This window comes from Artemia franciscana, chromosome 16 (genome assembly GCF_032884065.1).
Source record: "Artemia franciscana chromosome 16, ASM3288406v1, whole genome shotgun sequence".
Lineage (NCBI taxonomy): Eukaryota > Metazoa > Arthropoda > Branchiopoda > Anostraca > Artemiidae > Artemia > Artemia franciscana.
In genome coordinates this window covers 3,974,826-3,990,359 of record NC_088878.1, presented here as the reverse complement: position 1 = coordinate 3,990,359, position 15,534 = coordinate 3,974,826, and the positions used below count along the sequence as shown (strand labels likewise).

General features: G+C 34.0%; 1 protein-coding gene across 1 annotated transcript in view; it reads left to right on the top strand.

Annotated features, from left to right (window-relative positions):
- Positions 1 to 841: 841 nt before the first annotated feature.
- The window catches only part of LOC136036992 (protein misato homolog 1-like), a 42,652-nt gene continuing 27,959 nt past the window's right edge, over positions 842 to 15,534 (top strand). The window contains exon 1 of the mRNA XM_065719392.1: positions 842 to 1,203. Coding sequence (XP_065575464.1) covers positions 842 to 1,203 — 362 coding nt within the window. The remainder of the gene's footprint in view (positions 1,204 to 15,534) is intronic.

Sequence of the window (15,534 nt, the reverse complement as noted above, 5' to 3'; positions counted from 1 at the left end):
AGTCAGTGAGTATGGCGAACAAGTGGTTGTGTCCGATTCAAATGGTAAAGAGATACTCGTAACATTTAGAGATACGGTTGACAGGATATTACGAGAATTTCACCAAGACGAAAAAGCAGATAGTAAAAACGGAGAAAGGGATCAGCTCATCAAAGTCATTGGAAAGATAATAAGAAGTGAAATCAAATCCATTACGACAAAGGAGGATTCCTACGAATTTTTTAACGAGATATCGTCAGTAGAGAAGTGTTTGAACTTCGTGTGCCCATTTCTTTGTCTACTGCTTTCATCAATAGGGGTCAACACGCCTCGTCTAATATCGTCTATCGGACAGGGTATAATGCAGGCATGCAGACCACCTGGTGTAATGTCTCCTGTACAAATAACACTGGCTTCGCAGCTGCATCACCATTTCTCATCCCGATTTTTAATTGACACACTGCACAATCTTGGCTTCTGCTCTTCGTACTCGGAGGTAAAAGAAATTGGGAGATGTGCAGCAGTAAATCAAAGACGAAGAGAAAGAAAATTTTTTTTAGTATGTAGGGGACAACGTCGATCATGATATTGCTACTATCGACAGTCTAAATACCTGTCATGGAATGGGACTTATTGAAGTGTCTACACCTGAGTTGCCGCCAAGGGAGCTTTCAGTGCCAAGAAAAGAAGTAAGTGGATATGAGATGAAGTCAATCGGCACCGTGCCGTTCTACACCTACCAAAAACCTACAAGTCGCAACCAAGGACTTTTGTTTGCTTGAAAAACAATGGCGACACTCATGACAATAAATGGAAAGGTGAAACGTTTTGGCGCATCTCTGGCTTTTTCAAAAGCTCACACATGGCCTGGTCAGCCTTTATGTGGTCAATATATCAAAAGATACCTCATCCAGGAAAGTCGAATATTCGTTTTTTGACAATGATTAACCACAATCCAAGCGACATCTCCTGTGTTTATTCTACACTTATGCATGCTAACGAGCGCCATAGTCGATCTGGAAAAACTCTAGTCATTAATTTTGACCAACCACTTTACTGGCAGTTGAAGTGTATCGTCGATGCAGAGCCTGTCACAAGTGCTTTAAGAAATGCTATTGCTGTTCTAGGTGAATTTCATACACGCATGAGTTTCCTAGGAGCCATGGGCTTCCTTATGGCTGACTCGGGACTCACGGAGCTGACTCACGCTGACTCGGTGGTCAAGTATACGTACCTAACACCGTGCTTAGTATTTTAAAAGGCCAAGCTGTCTCTCGTGCTGTGCGAGGCCATGGTCTGTTGGAAGTAACCCTTTATGCGAACCTTTTATCATCAAAACTGGATAGCAGAGCGTTTGATGGCAATGACATGCTACCAAAAACCCTTAAAAGGCAAAACAGGCGCACGAGTCGCGCCTTGAAGGAGATAACATCGATGAAGCGCAGGTGTCAGAAGCAGCAGACCTTATCTATGAAATAGTTCAAAGTGCAAAAGAACCATCATCTGAGTCCAGAAATGCCTGTATTTCGAGTATCTGGATCTACTTGGAATCTTGGGAAAGAGCCTGAGAGCTGAGCGAAGTGGCAACCTTGAGCTTTATCTACAGTCGTTGTTGGAAATACCTCCTTACTTTGCGGCTTCCAGGCACAATCTTTACACGAAGTCTACTTGGATGTTCGTGCAATCCATGTTTCATTTGAGGAAAAACAACCCAGAGCAGTACAGAATGTTACAGGAGTACCTGTTCATCAAAACAACTGGCTACTACTGGGTAACACATTCTCTTGATTTGGTGATTGAACAGACGTTAATGAGATGTATGAAAACGAGTGGCTGTCTGACGAGATCTAGAGGCATGACTTAATTGCAGCGGACAATTTGAACATCTGCTATGGCTACTTTGGTTCTCGTTAACGAACAAATGCAGAACCTGACTGGCCTCGCGGAGTTGACTGTTGAAAATCCCGCAGAAGCGATATCTTCGAGGAAAGCTAAAGATTTTTCGCAATGCTTGATTTGATAGAAAACGACCACTTTAACCCAAAAATACGTCCAAATAGAAATTTCTATTTTCCCTCCTTCAAGGGGGGGGGGGGGTTCGGGTAGTTGTGCAAGGGGGATTTTTTTGGGTGATTAAAACTTTTTCTTCTGAACATTTTGGTGTAAAAAAATTCTGTTGCAGTTTCTCTGAGGTAAAACCGTATTTTCCCTCCACTATAAGTATTAAATTACAAAAGCACTTTGATATGATAAAAGATGTGACCATGGCTAGTTTGGAGATTGAAGTCATTATGAAGTTGGTTATCCTTGTAAATGAATAATCTCCTTATTATGGTTTTAGAGGTGAATTTTACAAACAGGTGTTTCGTTTGCTATGGGGGCATCTCTATCTCCTTAGTTGGAAAATAATTTCATGGACTCTATTGAAACCTACGCTATAATCAAGTTGAGGCTCTCCCTTGTTTCAGGTGCAGATTCATGGACGATGTGGTTTGTATTTGGAAACACGGCTTAGAGTCCTTAAACCTTTTCTATAAGCATTTAAATAGTTTTGATAAAAATGTAAAATTTACATTGGAGTTTGAAGAAAATGAAAAACTACCTTTTCTTGATTTCCTATTGATTAAAAGTGATTTCCATTTAGTGTTTTCAATATATAACAAGCCTAGATAATGATAGGTATTTGAACTTTTATTCGTGCCATCCTATTTCAGTGAAACAAGGGGTTGTGATTTCACTAGTAGATAGAGCTTTCATAATTTGGTAACGAGAGTATTTAGATTCTGAATTGTTGTATTTGTGGGATATTTTATCTTTTAATAGTTACCAGATTAAATTCATTGATGAAATAATAAAAATAGACGCAATAAATATAACAATAGGGTCATTGTAGTTTCACAGTGTATAAAATCAAATATGCCAAATGGTTTAATTTCTTTGCCTTACATACCTATTTTGGTGGAGATACTTAGACAAATTTTGCGTGGACATAACATTGATTCTTACTTCCAATCAGTGAGACCATTAGGTAGTTTCCTTAGTTCTGGGAAGGGTTAAAACCCGGCAAATTTAGTTAGTGGTATCTATATAATTCCTTGTTCTTGTGGAAAGTTTTATATTGGTAGAGCTCACCAACAATTTATTGAGATTTATTGAGCATCGCAAGTAAATAGGAAGAACCGTACAATTAAGAAAGGCTCCTGAAACCTTTGTTTCGGCTCTGGCTGAACATACATTCTATCATCCTGAACATTTTATACAATTTGATGAGGCTACAGCTATTTCTAATGATAGGGCTATTTCTACATCTATTTCGATCTTTCAATAAATAGAGACACGGGGGATTTAAATAATGAGGCAATTTATGATTGTGTTTTGAAAAATGAACCAATAGTCAATAAGGAAATTAAAATTTTACGTAATCACCAGGGGCTAAAAATAGTTGCTTCAATATTAGCTAACAAGAGATATATTTCGCCATAGAATAGTTAACTTAGTTTTAATTTTCATAATTTTTTTAATAGTTTATTTGATGTTCTCATTCAAGTAACTCGAATAGCTTCTTTTACCTACGTTGATCAGGTTACCTACGTGATAAATACAATTGTATTTATTACTATGATGGTGGTTTTATTTGTTTTTAGTTTAGTGTTTTTTTTTCTTTTTATCTTGTTCTGAGGACGTGTAGTTTAGATACAGGCGAAATATTCGCTTTATTTTAGTCTTTCATCTCTACTGGTAGCATTCTCGTCTGAGGTTTTTTTGTTGAGCTTCATCTCTCCTTGTTGTTTGTTGTAGTCACACCCTGCAACGAGTCAGTGATGTTTATTCTATTATAGAAGCAGAATACCTAAACATTGGTCTACATTTCAATTCTACTTAGTCGGAAAGAGCCCCTTTTAACTGAAAGAGCAATCTACTATATTCAGTCAAACTTAGGAATTCTTCCGTTCAACCTGTCAATAACCTTGTCTAATATGGTCTCCCTATAGGTTTATCCGCACCTCACACCCGGTACCTCCTTATTGAAAATCTAACCGGCCGCATTTCCATATCTTGTCCTCAATAATTTCCTGCAAGTTCACTCAGCCGGTATTTGCTAGCTAGCTTTTTCAATGCACTAGCTCTTCCTCATATTCTGTATTCTGCCTTTTGACAACTGTTAACTATTACTGAACACACAGAAATACGCTCAATCTTTTTCCGTTTTGCAAAATATTTACTCCACTTTCCACCCTGGTTGAGCAGCTCAAACGTTGCCCGTCGGTTTAAAATTGCTGATCCAAATATTACAGTAGCTAGAGTAATAGCTAAACAGAATAAAAAGTTAATATGACTGCCCAGGAATAGTATTCAGTACTGTTTCAGGAGTCTGTGGCTTTTTTTCATGTTGTTTCTTTGTTTTCATTTTTTCTCTATCTCCTTTGCTCCGTCTTGTATATTGTAATTTTGCATTTCTGTGTCATGACCTTATATCGTGCAATAATTTATTAGTTTTGTTACTAATTAATGGTTTATTTCGTCCTTATAATTCCTGTTTGCCGAAGTTGAACCATTCCTGGTCCTCGGTATATGCCCAATATTTAAGATACTTTATTTTTTTAAGTGTTTGTCTTCGTGCTCAATGTGAATTTCTTTTTTTGTCTTTCGCTTATTGTTCCGTCTTTTGCTGTTTTTGTATGACGGGTTGTTTTTAATAAATAATAATAATCATTTTACTAATTGTTAGGTAAAAACGCTGTCTATTCAATGTAAATCAATAATGTGCCTGCTGTGTCAGGAAAAATTCAACTCAAGCTAACGAGAGGCCAGTTTAAAACGAAGAGAATGTATAATCTTCATACTAATTGTTAATTAAATTGCTGTCAATTCAATGTACATATATAATGTGCATGCTGTGTCGGGAAAGATTCCAATTAAGGTGGTTAAGAACAACATGGAGTTTCAAATCTGCAAACAAAAGACTTCACAAAAGAATTTAAAGTGAGTACAAAAAACTTTAATAAAAGTAAAAAAATTCGTTCATGTTTATTTTTGTTACATGTTTACGAGTTGGGCAAAAATTTCAGTTAGGGAGGGGGATCCAGCCCAATGCCCCTCTCCCCATATTTTGATAAGGCCTTTGCTATCAACACTATGTTTTCAGACTGTCTGTTTTTGTCTTTACAGCTGTCACCAAATCGAAAATCAAAACATTGTCTTCTCGCTCAGAAGTTTGATGTTCCATCAATGTTCAGTCTTCAACCATGCATGATATATGTATGAAAAATATTGTTCGGAGTTGGACAGAGCACTTCGAACCAAATCAAAGGTCTCTCTTAGTCCCTCTTACAACACTTAGGTATAATTTATGCTTAGATAAAAGCTTTTAAATTTAGGTAAAAGATAGCTTTTGTTCAATTTGTTATCCGTTTGTACTAAATTGTTTTTTACTAGGAATATTTTGGGTAGAAAAATTTCCAAAACGGCGCAATTTCTTTTTAGGTTGTATGTCAAGTACTAGATGTATTGCTGTTATTCAGGAATGAATAACAACTTGTGCTCAAGTCATTAATAGATATATCTTCTAGTTCAATACCAAACTAGCTCAAGGAGAATAAAAGTTTCAGGCCTTTTCCCTTTGCTATTTTTGGCCAACTATCTGTTTAGGCCGAGAAAAAAACAGGCTATTTCCCGAATGGAGCAGGAATAGGTCAAAACGAAGGATTTAAAGGAATTTCGAACCTAAGTGGGGGCGATAAGAGTGAAGCTTTGAGCGAATCGGGGTGAAAAAGGAGCATGTCCAGCTCTGTTTGCTTCAGGCATTTTTGTACTGCAATGAGTTGTTAGTAGTAGGAGTAGTGAGAGTAGAAGCAAACCTTTTTCTAGTGAAGGTGTCTTTTAACAGTGATTGAGTTAAAAGAAGTGGTTAAGTCTCTATGCTTTTGTTGAACCATTGAAAGATTTTCTCAACTTTTTTTTATTTATCACCAGCAGCAAGCTCGTGGCCAGCAGACACAATCAAGGATTGAAATGCTCAACGTTTTCCTCGTTAAGATTAGTATGAAAATATGAAACAGGTGATAAATATGACTGATTGCGTTTTAACCATCCTTGGTGTACATATTATTCCACTCCGACAACGGTTTTGAGAGGTTCCTAGTTCTTTTTTAATTCCACTATAAAACTGTTTTGCAATCACTTTTTGATATTAGGCATAACTTGGATAATAATTAACATTTCTTATCAGCAAATAGCGGTCATCTCTTGTATGTTTCGGAAGTTCTTTTAAAATATATTTTCTAATTCTCAGTTGTCACGTGTTTACTCTTTACAAAGTTGCAAATTTTCGGCTGGTAAGGTGTCAAGACCCCTTCTAATAAGTATGTGTTTCTACAGATAATCTTCGATATGTTTAGTGTACGTAAACAAGACACCTAAAGTGCAAGGTCAGCTTTATAGGCCTTTTTGGTGTAAATTTTGACCAAAAAATAACCTTGTGTCAACCAGTGTCTTTTCAGATATTATATGTTATTATGATATTTTACTTAAATCTTAAGTTTTTGTCTATTGTCAATTCGCTCTCCATGTATTAATTTTGTGTCTTCTATTAAGTATGTGTTTTTAAAGATGTTCATCGATAAGTTTAGCATACGTAGACAAGACATCTAAAGTGAAAGGTCGACTTTATGGGCAAATAATGCGACTTTTTTGAGTTTAGACACAAGTAATCTTGTGTCGCTGAGTGTCTTTTAAATATTATATATTATTATATTATAATTAAATCTTGAGTTTTTGTGTATTGTCAGTTCACTCTCCATGTATTAAACGAAGATAATCAACGAAGATACACACAAACTGAAGAATTGTTGTGTTTTCCCTTGAGTTTTAAAGTAACTTATGTTTGTATCTTCATTAAAAGAAATCTGACAAATCTTTGACCTCTCCCCCCCCCCCTCATCACTCCCATGAAGTAAACCCCTAATTGCACTTTATTTTTTAAAGAAAGCATTTGTAAGGCTTTTTTCATTTACTATGATCAACGATAGAAAATAATTTCTACAGAAGTCCTTGAGGAAAAATTGACTATCGAAAAATATTGCAACACCCTATATCGCTCTCCTGCAAAATGATGAAATACAATAAACTCTTTTATTCTGGCTATTTCAAGAGGTCAAATCCCACCTTGAAATAGCAAAAATAATGAAAAATAAATCTGATTGTTTGAATTGATGAAGTTGAAGCTTCCATCTTAAAAAACTAGGAACATTTAGAAATTGAATTTCTAATGAAAAAGACTCCCATGTCCACATATGCAGCTTTTGGACGTAGTAGATCTCAAACTAAAAAGAAAAAAAATGTGAATGAAAAATCAGCTAAAACCAAATAGTGCCTAAAAATTCTTAAGATGCAGCTTCCCTTTATAGGTGTAGTTTTCTTTGAGAATCAGAAGAGTGGTAAGGTTTAAATTTTGAAGGTCAAAGAGTGCTCTTAAATTTAGCTAAATAGTTTAGTTGTTAATTATCAGGGTTCTATGTGGGAACAGTGAAAATGCGTTCAAAGGAGAAACTTTGATCAAGAGGGAAACATGGAGATTAGTCTTTGCCAAGAAGTTACAACAATGAGAGTAGCCTACAGGCAGCTATGTTGGGGACGGGTGACTTGGAATGGAACTCCCTCCTCTAGAAATATCAAAATATTTTTATTTTACAATTTTCGGAATTTTTTTAATTAGTCCAACAGACATTTATGTTTATCATCTTACAGGCCTTCTGTAATTTTGTACACTTTTTCAAGTTTGACAGCAATATGAAAGTGTATAGAAAAACAAATTCAAGAAATTTCTAATTTATTGAAAAAACTTGCAGATATAGAACCCATCATTAAAATACTAAAGGGCAATATTCTAAACTCAGTAGATAAAAATTTTGAGGAAAAATATTATGGATTTTTAGAGCGTAATTCCCCCAAAATTGATGCAGAGAGATCAAATATCGCAAAAGCTAGAACCAGCTAACGATAAAAACGAAATTTGGGCGGTCTCACCGTTGGAAAATATCCAAAAAACCTAACATGTGAAGAACAGATTATAAACTACAAACAAAGAGAAGATTATATTTGGATAACCAACGCCCACAAAAATGACTTGATTACCCTAAACAGCAGGACGTGTTTAGTGGAAATAAAAGTAGTATCGGAAACGAATATAAATAATTAGAAAACAATCGGACAAGAACATAATAAATAATATAAAAACTCAAATTGACAAGGAATACCCCCTATTCAAGAATCAATTGTTTGAAAAGTGTGACCCAAGTCACGTTACTGACATCCCATTGAAACAAAAATCATGCAAACTACTGCGGAAATTCAAAGATAATTTTTCAGCATTCGCAGATGACATAGATCTTATCTTATTTTACGAATATATTATCCAGACTACAGGATTACTCGTTGCAAAACAGCTTTATCGTATGCCATGCAAGCGTATGGAAAAGCTATTAGATAAAATCCAGGAGCATGAAAGAAATGGAATAATAAAACCTAGCATAAGTCCATATTCTGCACAAGTAATTCTAGTCCCAAAGAAAAATAACGATCTTAGATTAGTAGTAGACTATAGAGCCCTGAACAAACAATTAGTTAGTGACAAATTTCCTCTACTTAAAATAGATGAAATTCTAGATTCCATTTGAAATAAATTATTTACTTCCCTGGACGTAACACAGGGATATCATCAAGTGAAAATAGCTGAGGCTGATGAATTTAAAACTGCATTCTCTATAATAGAATGCAGCACTTACGAATATTTCAGAGTACCTTATGGACTCAAAACGAGTTCAAGTGAAATGTGTAGACCCTTACTTCACTATATAAGAGGTCTAAATAACATAATTAATTTTGTTGACGACGTAATTTTTTTGGATTAGAATACAGAAAACCATTTAATAACCCTAGCCAAAGTGTTTGAAAAATTCAGAAAAGGAAATTTGAAACTTAGACCAGAAAAAGTAAACCTTCTTCAAACAAATATCAAATTTTTAGGAGTAGTTGTGACACAAGACCAAAAATCACCAGACCCCGAGAAAATGAAATCCGACAAAAATCATAAATCTCCTCTAACTATTAAACAATTAAGAGGATTTCTAGGATGAATGGCCTACATTTAAAAGTTCATACGAAATTACGAACAGGTAGTGATCATTACATATTTACACGATCATTAAATCACCTTAAAAGAGGAAATCAAAAAAAATTAATTGGTCAAAAAAAGCTCATGATTCCTTAGATTATCTGAAAAATGCACTTAATTCAGAGCACATCTTGTCATTACCAAACTTCCAAACAAGACAATTCGTTGTCACAACGGATACCTCAACCAAGGGAATTGGGGCAATCATCTACCAAATAATAAACGTGGAAGAAAAGTTTATAGCGTACGCATCTCGTGCCCTAACCCCTGGAGAAAGCAATTACTCAGCTACACAACTCGAATTATTATCAATAATTTACCACCTGGATAAATTTCAGCACAATTTAGAAGGGAGAAAATTTAAGCTAAAATCAGACCATAAGAGCCTGCCATATTTACAGACTTTTAAAAAGCCAACAGGGATACTTGCGCACTGGATCCTAAAAATTCAAGACTTATATTACGAATCTGAATACCTTAATAGAAAACAAAACGCCCTCTGTGACTACCTGAATAGATTTCCTGACGATACTCCCATTACAGGGGAAACTGAAGAATTAAAACCATTTTACTTTGCCTAAAATGAGTAGGCCTTTTGAAGAAGAGGTGATGGAGATTAAGAAAAAACTTGAAAAGATATAACCTGTTGAATCTGAATCTTATGGATCCCATGTCAAAAATCTACAACAGATACGAAGAAACCTGCTACAGATACTGAAAGATCTGTCAATCAATTTAGACGTTTTTAAATCTTCCAAAATTCTAAAAAAGTTGGACATTTTAAGAGCTCAAGAAATAACACGAAAGGAGAACAATCTGACGTGGAACGCTATGGGAGATGATGTCCTTTTTTCATTGAATTCAATAATTGAAAGTTGTGAAAAGCCATTGTTAATGAAGCCACTAAATTGAAGTTAGTTCGAAGACGAGAAAATATGGCTAATTGATTTAAGTCTGAGATGTCATATAAAAAATTTGGAAAGAGTGATTTGATGTTTGGTTGAAGAGTACAAAAATCAACATCAACTTTATGCTTGGAAGTCTTCACACTTATATTGAAATCTATGAAAAAGACGATAATCAAACGGTGGACGGTAAGGGATCCCTATATCTTACGACGAAATTAGTGTCAAAAAAGCTGTCGTCTCGAAATCCCAAAAAAAAGGAAGAATACAAGTCAAGTAGAAAATACCTATTGTTTACACTAACTATACTAGAACGGAATCCATGGATGGAGGCAAAAATTGTCCTAATGATAATTTAAAGGAGAATGTTGGACAATTGGCAGTAAAATAACCTGTGCACAACTGACAATGGCTGCCGAACAGGCAAAAATAAATTCGAAGTCATTCCAAATTTAAATAAAGAAAACGCATTTCAAATATCTACTCATCAAGCCTTCCTAATACTATACAGGCAAAGATTAGAAGCGTTATTTGAACTTTTAATGCAGAAATACAAAAGCTCAAACAAAGCACAACGTAAATATTTAAATGTTTCAACGCAACGTAAAGAAAATGTTAAAATAGTAAATAAATCCATGAATACCACGCTAAATGTACAACAAATACAGGCGAGTATAGCCAACTATCAAAATAGAAAATTGAAACCATCTCCAAAAAAAAAATTCAAAAACTGTCAACACCATTAATTATTTACAAACGAAGTTCACAGAGTGATTTCTGATTTAAGCTTAACGATGATTTCGGTTTATATAGTTACAATGTCATTATTGAACCTAGCTATTGATATCAGTAAGTTTGAGTCTACACTATATGAATTGACGGAGGAACCCTGTCCTACGACTTAGTAGACGCCTCGAGCTGGAAAGATATTCAAGATGAAGTTAAAATCATCTTAACATTTGGTCTCCATTTGCCAGTAGAACCAGAGGCTGCCAAATTATTCCTATATTATACCAACTGAAAGTGCATATCACCAAAACTAATGAAAAGCTTTTACAGTAGTAACAATTCCACTAATCAATCAACAGTCAATATACGATTTATGTAAATCTACCTTCCCCCTTAACAATAAAGAGACTAACTCCTTCTTGAGCATGGTACAAGAAGCAGAATACATGTTTGTTCAAAAGAGAAGAAAATATGCACTATCAAACGTCCAGGAATTTAATAAGGCGTCTCATTTAAAAACTTAGTCTATCAACTGACATTCCCTATCTATAACGTAAAAATAGGATCATGTATGTTAGATCTTTTCTATAAGAATCACAGCAACAAGATATTCCTAACTAATGTGAAGCTCTGATAGGAAGCACAAAAAGAGAAACATTTTTAAATTTTCGAAATGATTTATGGTTATTTACTGTACCCAAAAAGACGGTAGGAACCGTCTACAGGAATACACCGTCCAATGATACAGAGAGAATTGACGCAAGTTATTGGACTGAACTACTCTTACGTGACGTTGGAAAAATCACCATTGAACAATGTTGCCAACTTGCAACCAAAAAGACGACTTTGCAAACACCTTTAATAACAAGAGCACAAACATCATGAGCCCAAAAGTTAAAAACTTTCAAAGAATCAATGTCATTCAAAATCCCAAATATTAACAATGAGGAATAAAAAACCTTCATCTGGCCAGAAAAAGAGAAAATCATAGGTACAATGTAATTAACGAAAACAAAGAAATACCACTATAAACTACAATAAGTACTACTATAAGTTCAGAAATATTGCTGATATATACGAGTTGAGAGGCTATGAAACAATGAATTATGTTTCTTTTCGACACAATCATGTATCAGAGATATATTTAGCAGAAAATATTATAAGTAAAATTAAGACCTCTAACATTTACCAAGTATGTAGCCATTTTTAAGAACAATACTCTCGTATTTAAAGTCATAATTTGTGGTTAGTGGTAAAATAATAATGCTTAAGATATTGCTCATTACTGATTATGTACTATATACATTTTTGTTATAGTAATGTTACATATTATTATGTGTCATTTTGCTTATTAAGAATGTGATTCTGCCAAGGAATTTTATTATAAGAACTGTTACACTTCGGCACCGACCAACTATCCATTATGGTCAAAACAATTGTCATAATTAATCAGCCACTGAAGAGTGCCTGAAAAATCACACAACTGATATTTCTCACCCCACAACTATTAACGAAGACAAGAATTGACCTACTATTATTCTACCCGTACAATACCAAGATGATTCTGTCACCAAGAATATTGGGCGTCATTAATAGTGTCCCTAAGTCCTAATCCTTCATTGTTTAAAACCCATGACTTCATCTTAATTTATATCTCCCATATGTTACATCGACGATGAGCCCCTATTGCTTGATTTGAATCCATAAAACCCCCATAAATATAGATTATTGTGTTATTAATATCTCAACAGAAGAAGCTGTATATAAGAGAGATTGGTTGTGTCTTTGGACAATAATTTAAATAGAATGAGTGAAATTTATTTTTATGACTTAGAAAGAGGATTCATCAATGTATGCCTTTGATTTGCTCGCTTTGTAGCATAAACTGATATCGTCCGATCCAAAAAAATAACTGGAAGAGATTAATTTAAGCAAACAAAATTGCAATTAGCCTTATGTTTCTTAGTTTTCAGCTAGGAATACAAAAATAATATTGTTTCCAGTATGGAAAGCAAAAAAAAAGTCAGAACACTAATACACCAGTCTTCATTATTACTTTTATTTCCTTTTTATTTCTCTCTTTATAAAAGAAGTTTGACTTCAGGAATACACAAAACGTGGTAAACGTCACTCTTTTAATCTATACATAGAAAATAGTTTATTTAACATCTAGTTTCTTGGTTTTACCCTTTTTCCTCTAAAAATATACGAATTTTTTGATGAAGTTACTTATATAGTCGTAGTGACCATTTGTGTTTAGCAGGTCAATGAGAACTTTTCTTAAACTGAACTGTTGATAAAAAATGTCATGATAATTACGTTCCTGTAAAAAAACTAATCCGTGAAGCAAAGAATTACTTAAGACTTATGCTATATCCTTTTTTTCAGTATAGATACAACTAGTTTGAATATAAAAGACTTAAGACCAAGAGACCCAAGGCTGGAAAACTTTACCTTTTATGCTTATCCAAAAAATACATTTTCCCAGCCAGTTACTTTTCTGTGGTTATACTTATTATTACCAAATATTATTATAATTTAATTATACTAATTATAGTTCGAACTATCACTAATCAACAAGGTTGCTGACTTAATTTAAATCTTAATGTCGAATAAATCTAACTTTCACAATTGCAAATATAAATAGTAAGGAATCAAAGTCCTCAATCTGGCTAGAAATCGGGAAAATCAAAGGTAAAATGCAATAAACGAAAATATAAGAGACATTGGTCTTAAAAATACCATCCTTCACAAATGAAGTTCAAAGATTAACATATCTTGAGAGTCAATATGGATTATTTTCGCCAAATTCCTGGTACTATATTGTAATTACTATATTTCAGATATTTTTCGATTCACTAAAAATAAGATAAGTGCTAACATTGAACTATGAAAACCTCTTAAAACTGCGAAGAACAAAATCCAAACATAAGGCGATTGACGCAGAGGAGAGGCATCAATTAAACTCCACTGCTCCCGATTATATATAAGCCATAAAATCTGGAAGGATATAACAATACATGAGAATTAAGAGGTCGTCTCTTGTACAACCAATATCCAGACCGTAAAGTAAATAAATATTACTAATGTAAAAGTTGAGAGGCTATCACACAGTAAACTGTGTTTCTTTTCAGCACAGCCATACATCAGTAATATAAAAAAAAAATTGCAGAAAGTATCATATGTAAAATATGACCTCTAATATTTACCAAGTAGTTGGCTATTTCATTAAGAGCGTTTTTGTATTCACTGTTACAATAGTGTAATTAGTGGTGAAGCAATAATCCTCAAAATATTGTTGATTATGTATTTTTGTAATAATAATTGTGTATTTTAATAATTTTACCAACGTTAGGTGCTATTTTACTTATTAAGAATGTGATTCTGCAAAAAAATCATTAAGGGAACTGGCCTACCATGACAACGACTAACCATCCATTATGGTCAAAAATCAGGGAACGAGTAACATCTACTGTTATGATTTACCAACTACCGAAGAATGCCAGAAAAACAACCAAATAATATTTCTCACCACGTAACTATCAACGAAGACCAGAACGCCCGGGTAATCCCAGTCGCAAAGACGATAGTTACAACTATGATTGTTCTATCATCACCATCGCTCCCATTCTGATGCGAAGACAGCAAGACTTAATCGACCTAAGAAGAAACCGTATACAGCTGAAATTATAAACAAACTGACATCGTCCTGATATCGATTAAAACTCGAAGCGGTAAATCGAAGAAACAACTCACCTACAACACATACGGTAGTACTCCAAAAAAACATGGTCAAACTAATAGCTAGCCTGCAAACCAAACAATATAGAAAACCAAAACTGGCAACATTATCAACAATAATGAAGTTAAGAAACCCACGACGTAAACTCCAATGTTATAACAAATGAACCGTCATAAACAAGTAAGGTTTTGATATTCTTCTAAATGAAACAACCTTTCAAATAAAAATTTGGAAAAAACCGTTTAGACAATTTAATGAATGTTTTAAAAACATTACAGAACTTTAACAAACTAGTGAAGATTTTTAAACGTTGAAAGTAATATGAGATGAACTAAAAACTAAAATTAGTTTGGACAAACAATAACTGACCAAGTCAAAAAGTGAAATGGGCAAAGACATGACAAATTATGGCATAGATTTAAAAGAAAGAGACATAAAAAACTTGATGATGGATCATAAAAAGAATATGCCAGTATTGATTTATAAAATATTAGAAAACTAACTTGGTGAAGAATTATGACATATGTTCCAGTAGTGATTTGCGGAATATTATAAAACGGACAACTTTTTTAATTGTGAGAGAAAATGTCAAAAGACTAAACAAGGCCACGAATACTACGCTATATGTACAAAAATACAGGCAAGTATAGCCAACTATCAAAAAGACAAAACTGAAACCATTTCCAAAATTATTTCAAAAACTGTCAATACCCTGAATTATTTAAAAAAAACGAAGTAGACAGAGTCATTTCTGATTCGAGCTTAACGATTATTTCAGTAGAAAATCACAGCAACAAGAAATTCCTAACTTATCTGAACCTCCGATAGGAAGCACAAAAAGAAAAACACTTATATTAATTTACGAATGAATATACGAAATGGACCCCAGTTATTGAAGTGAACTACTCTTACAGAACGTTGGAACAATCATAATTAAACAAGGTTGCCGACTTGCTACCAAAGAGACAACTTTGGAAACACCTTTAATCATAACGAGCACAAATATC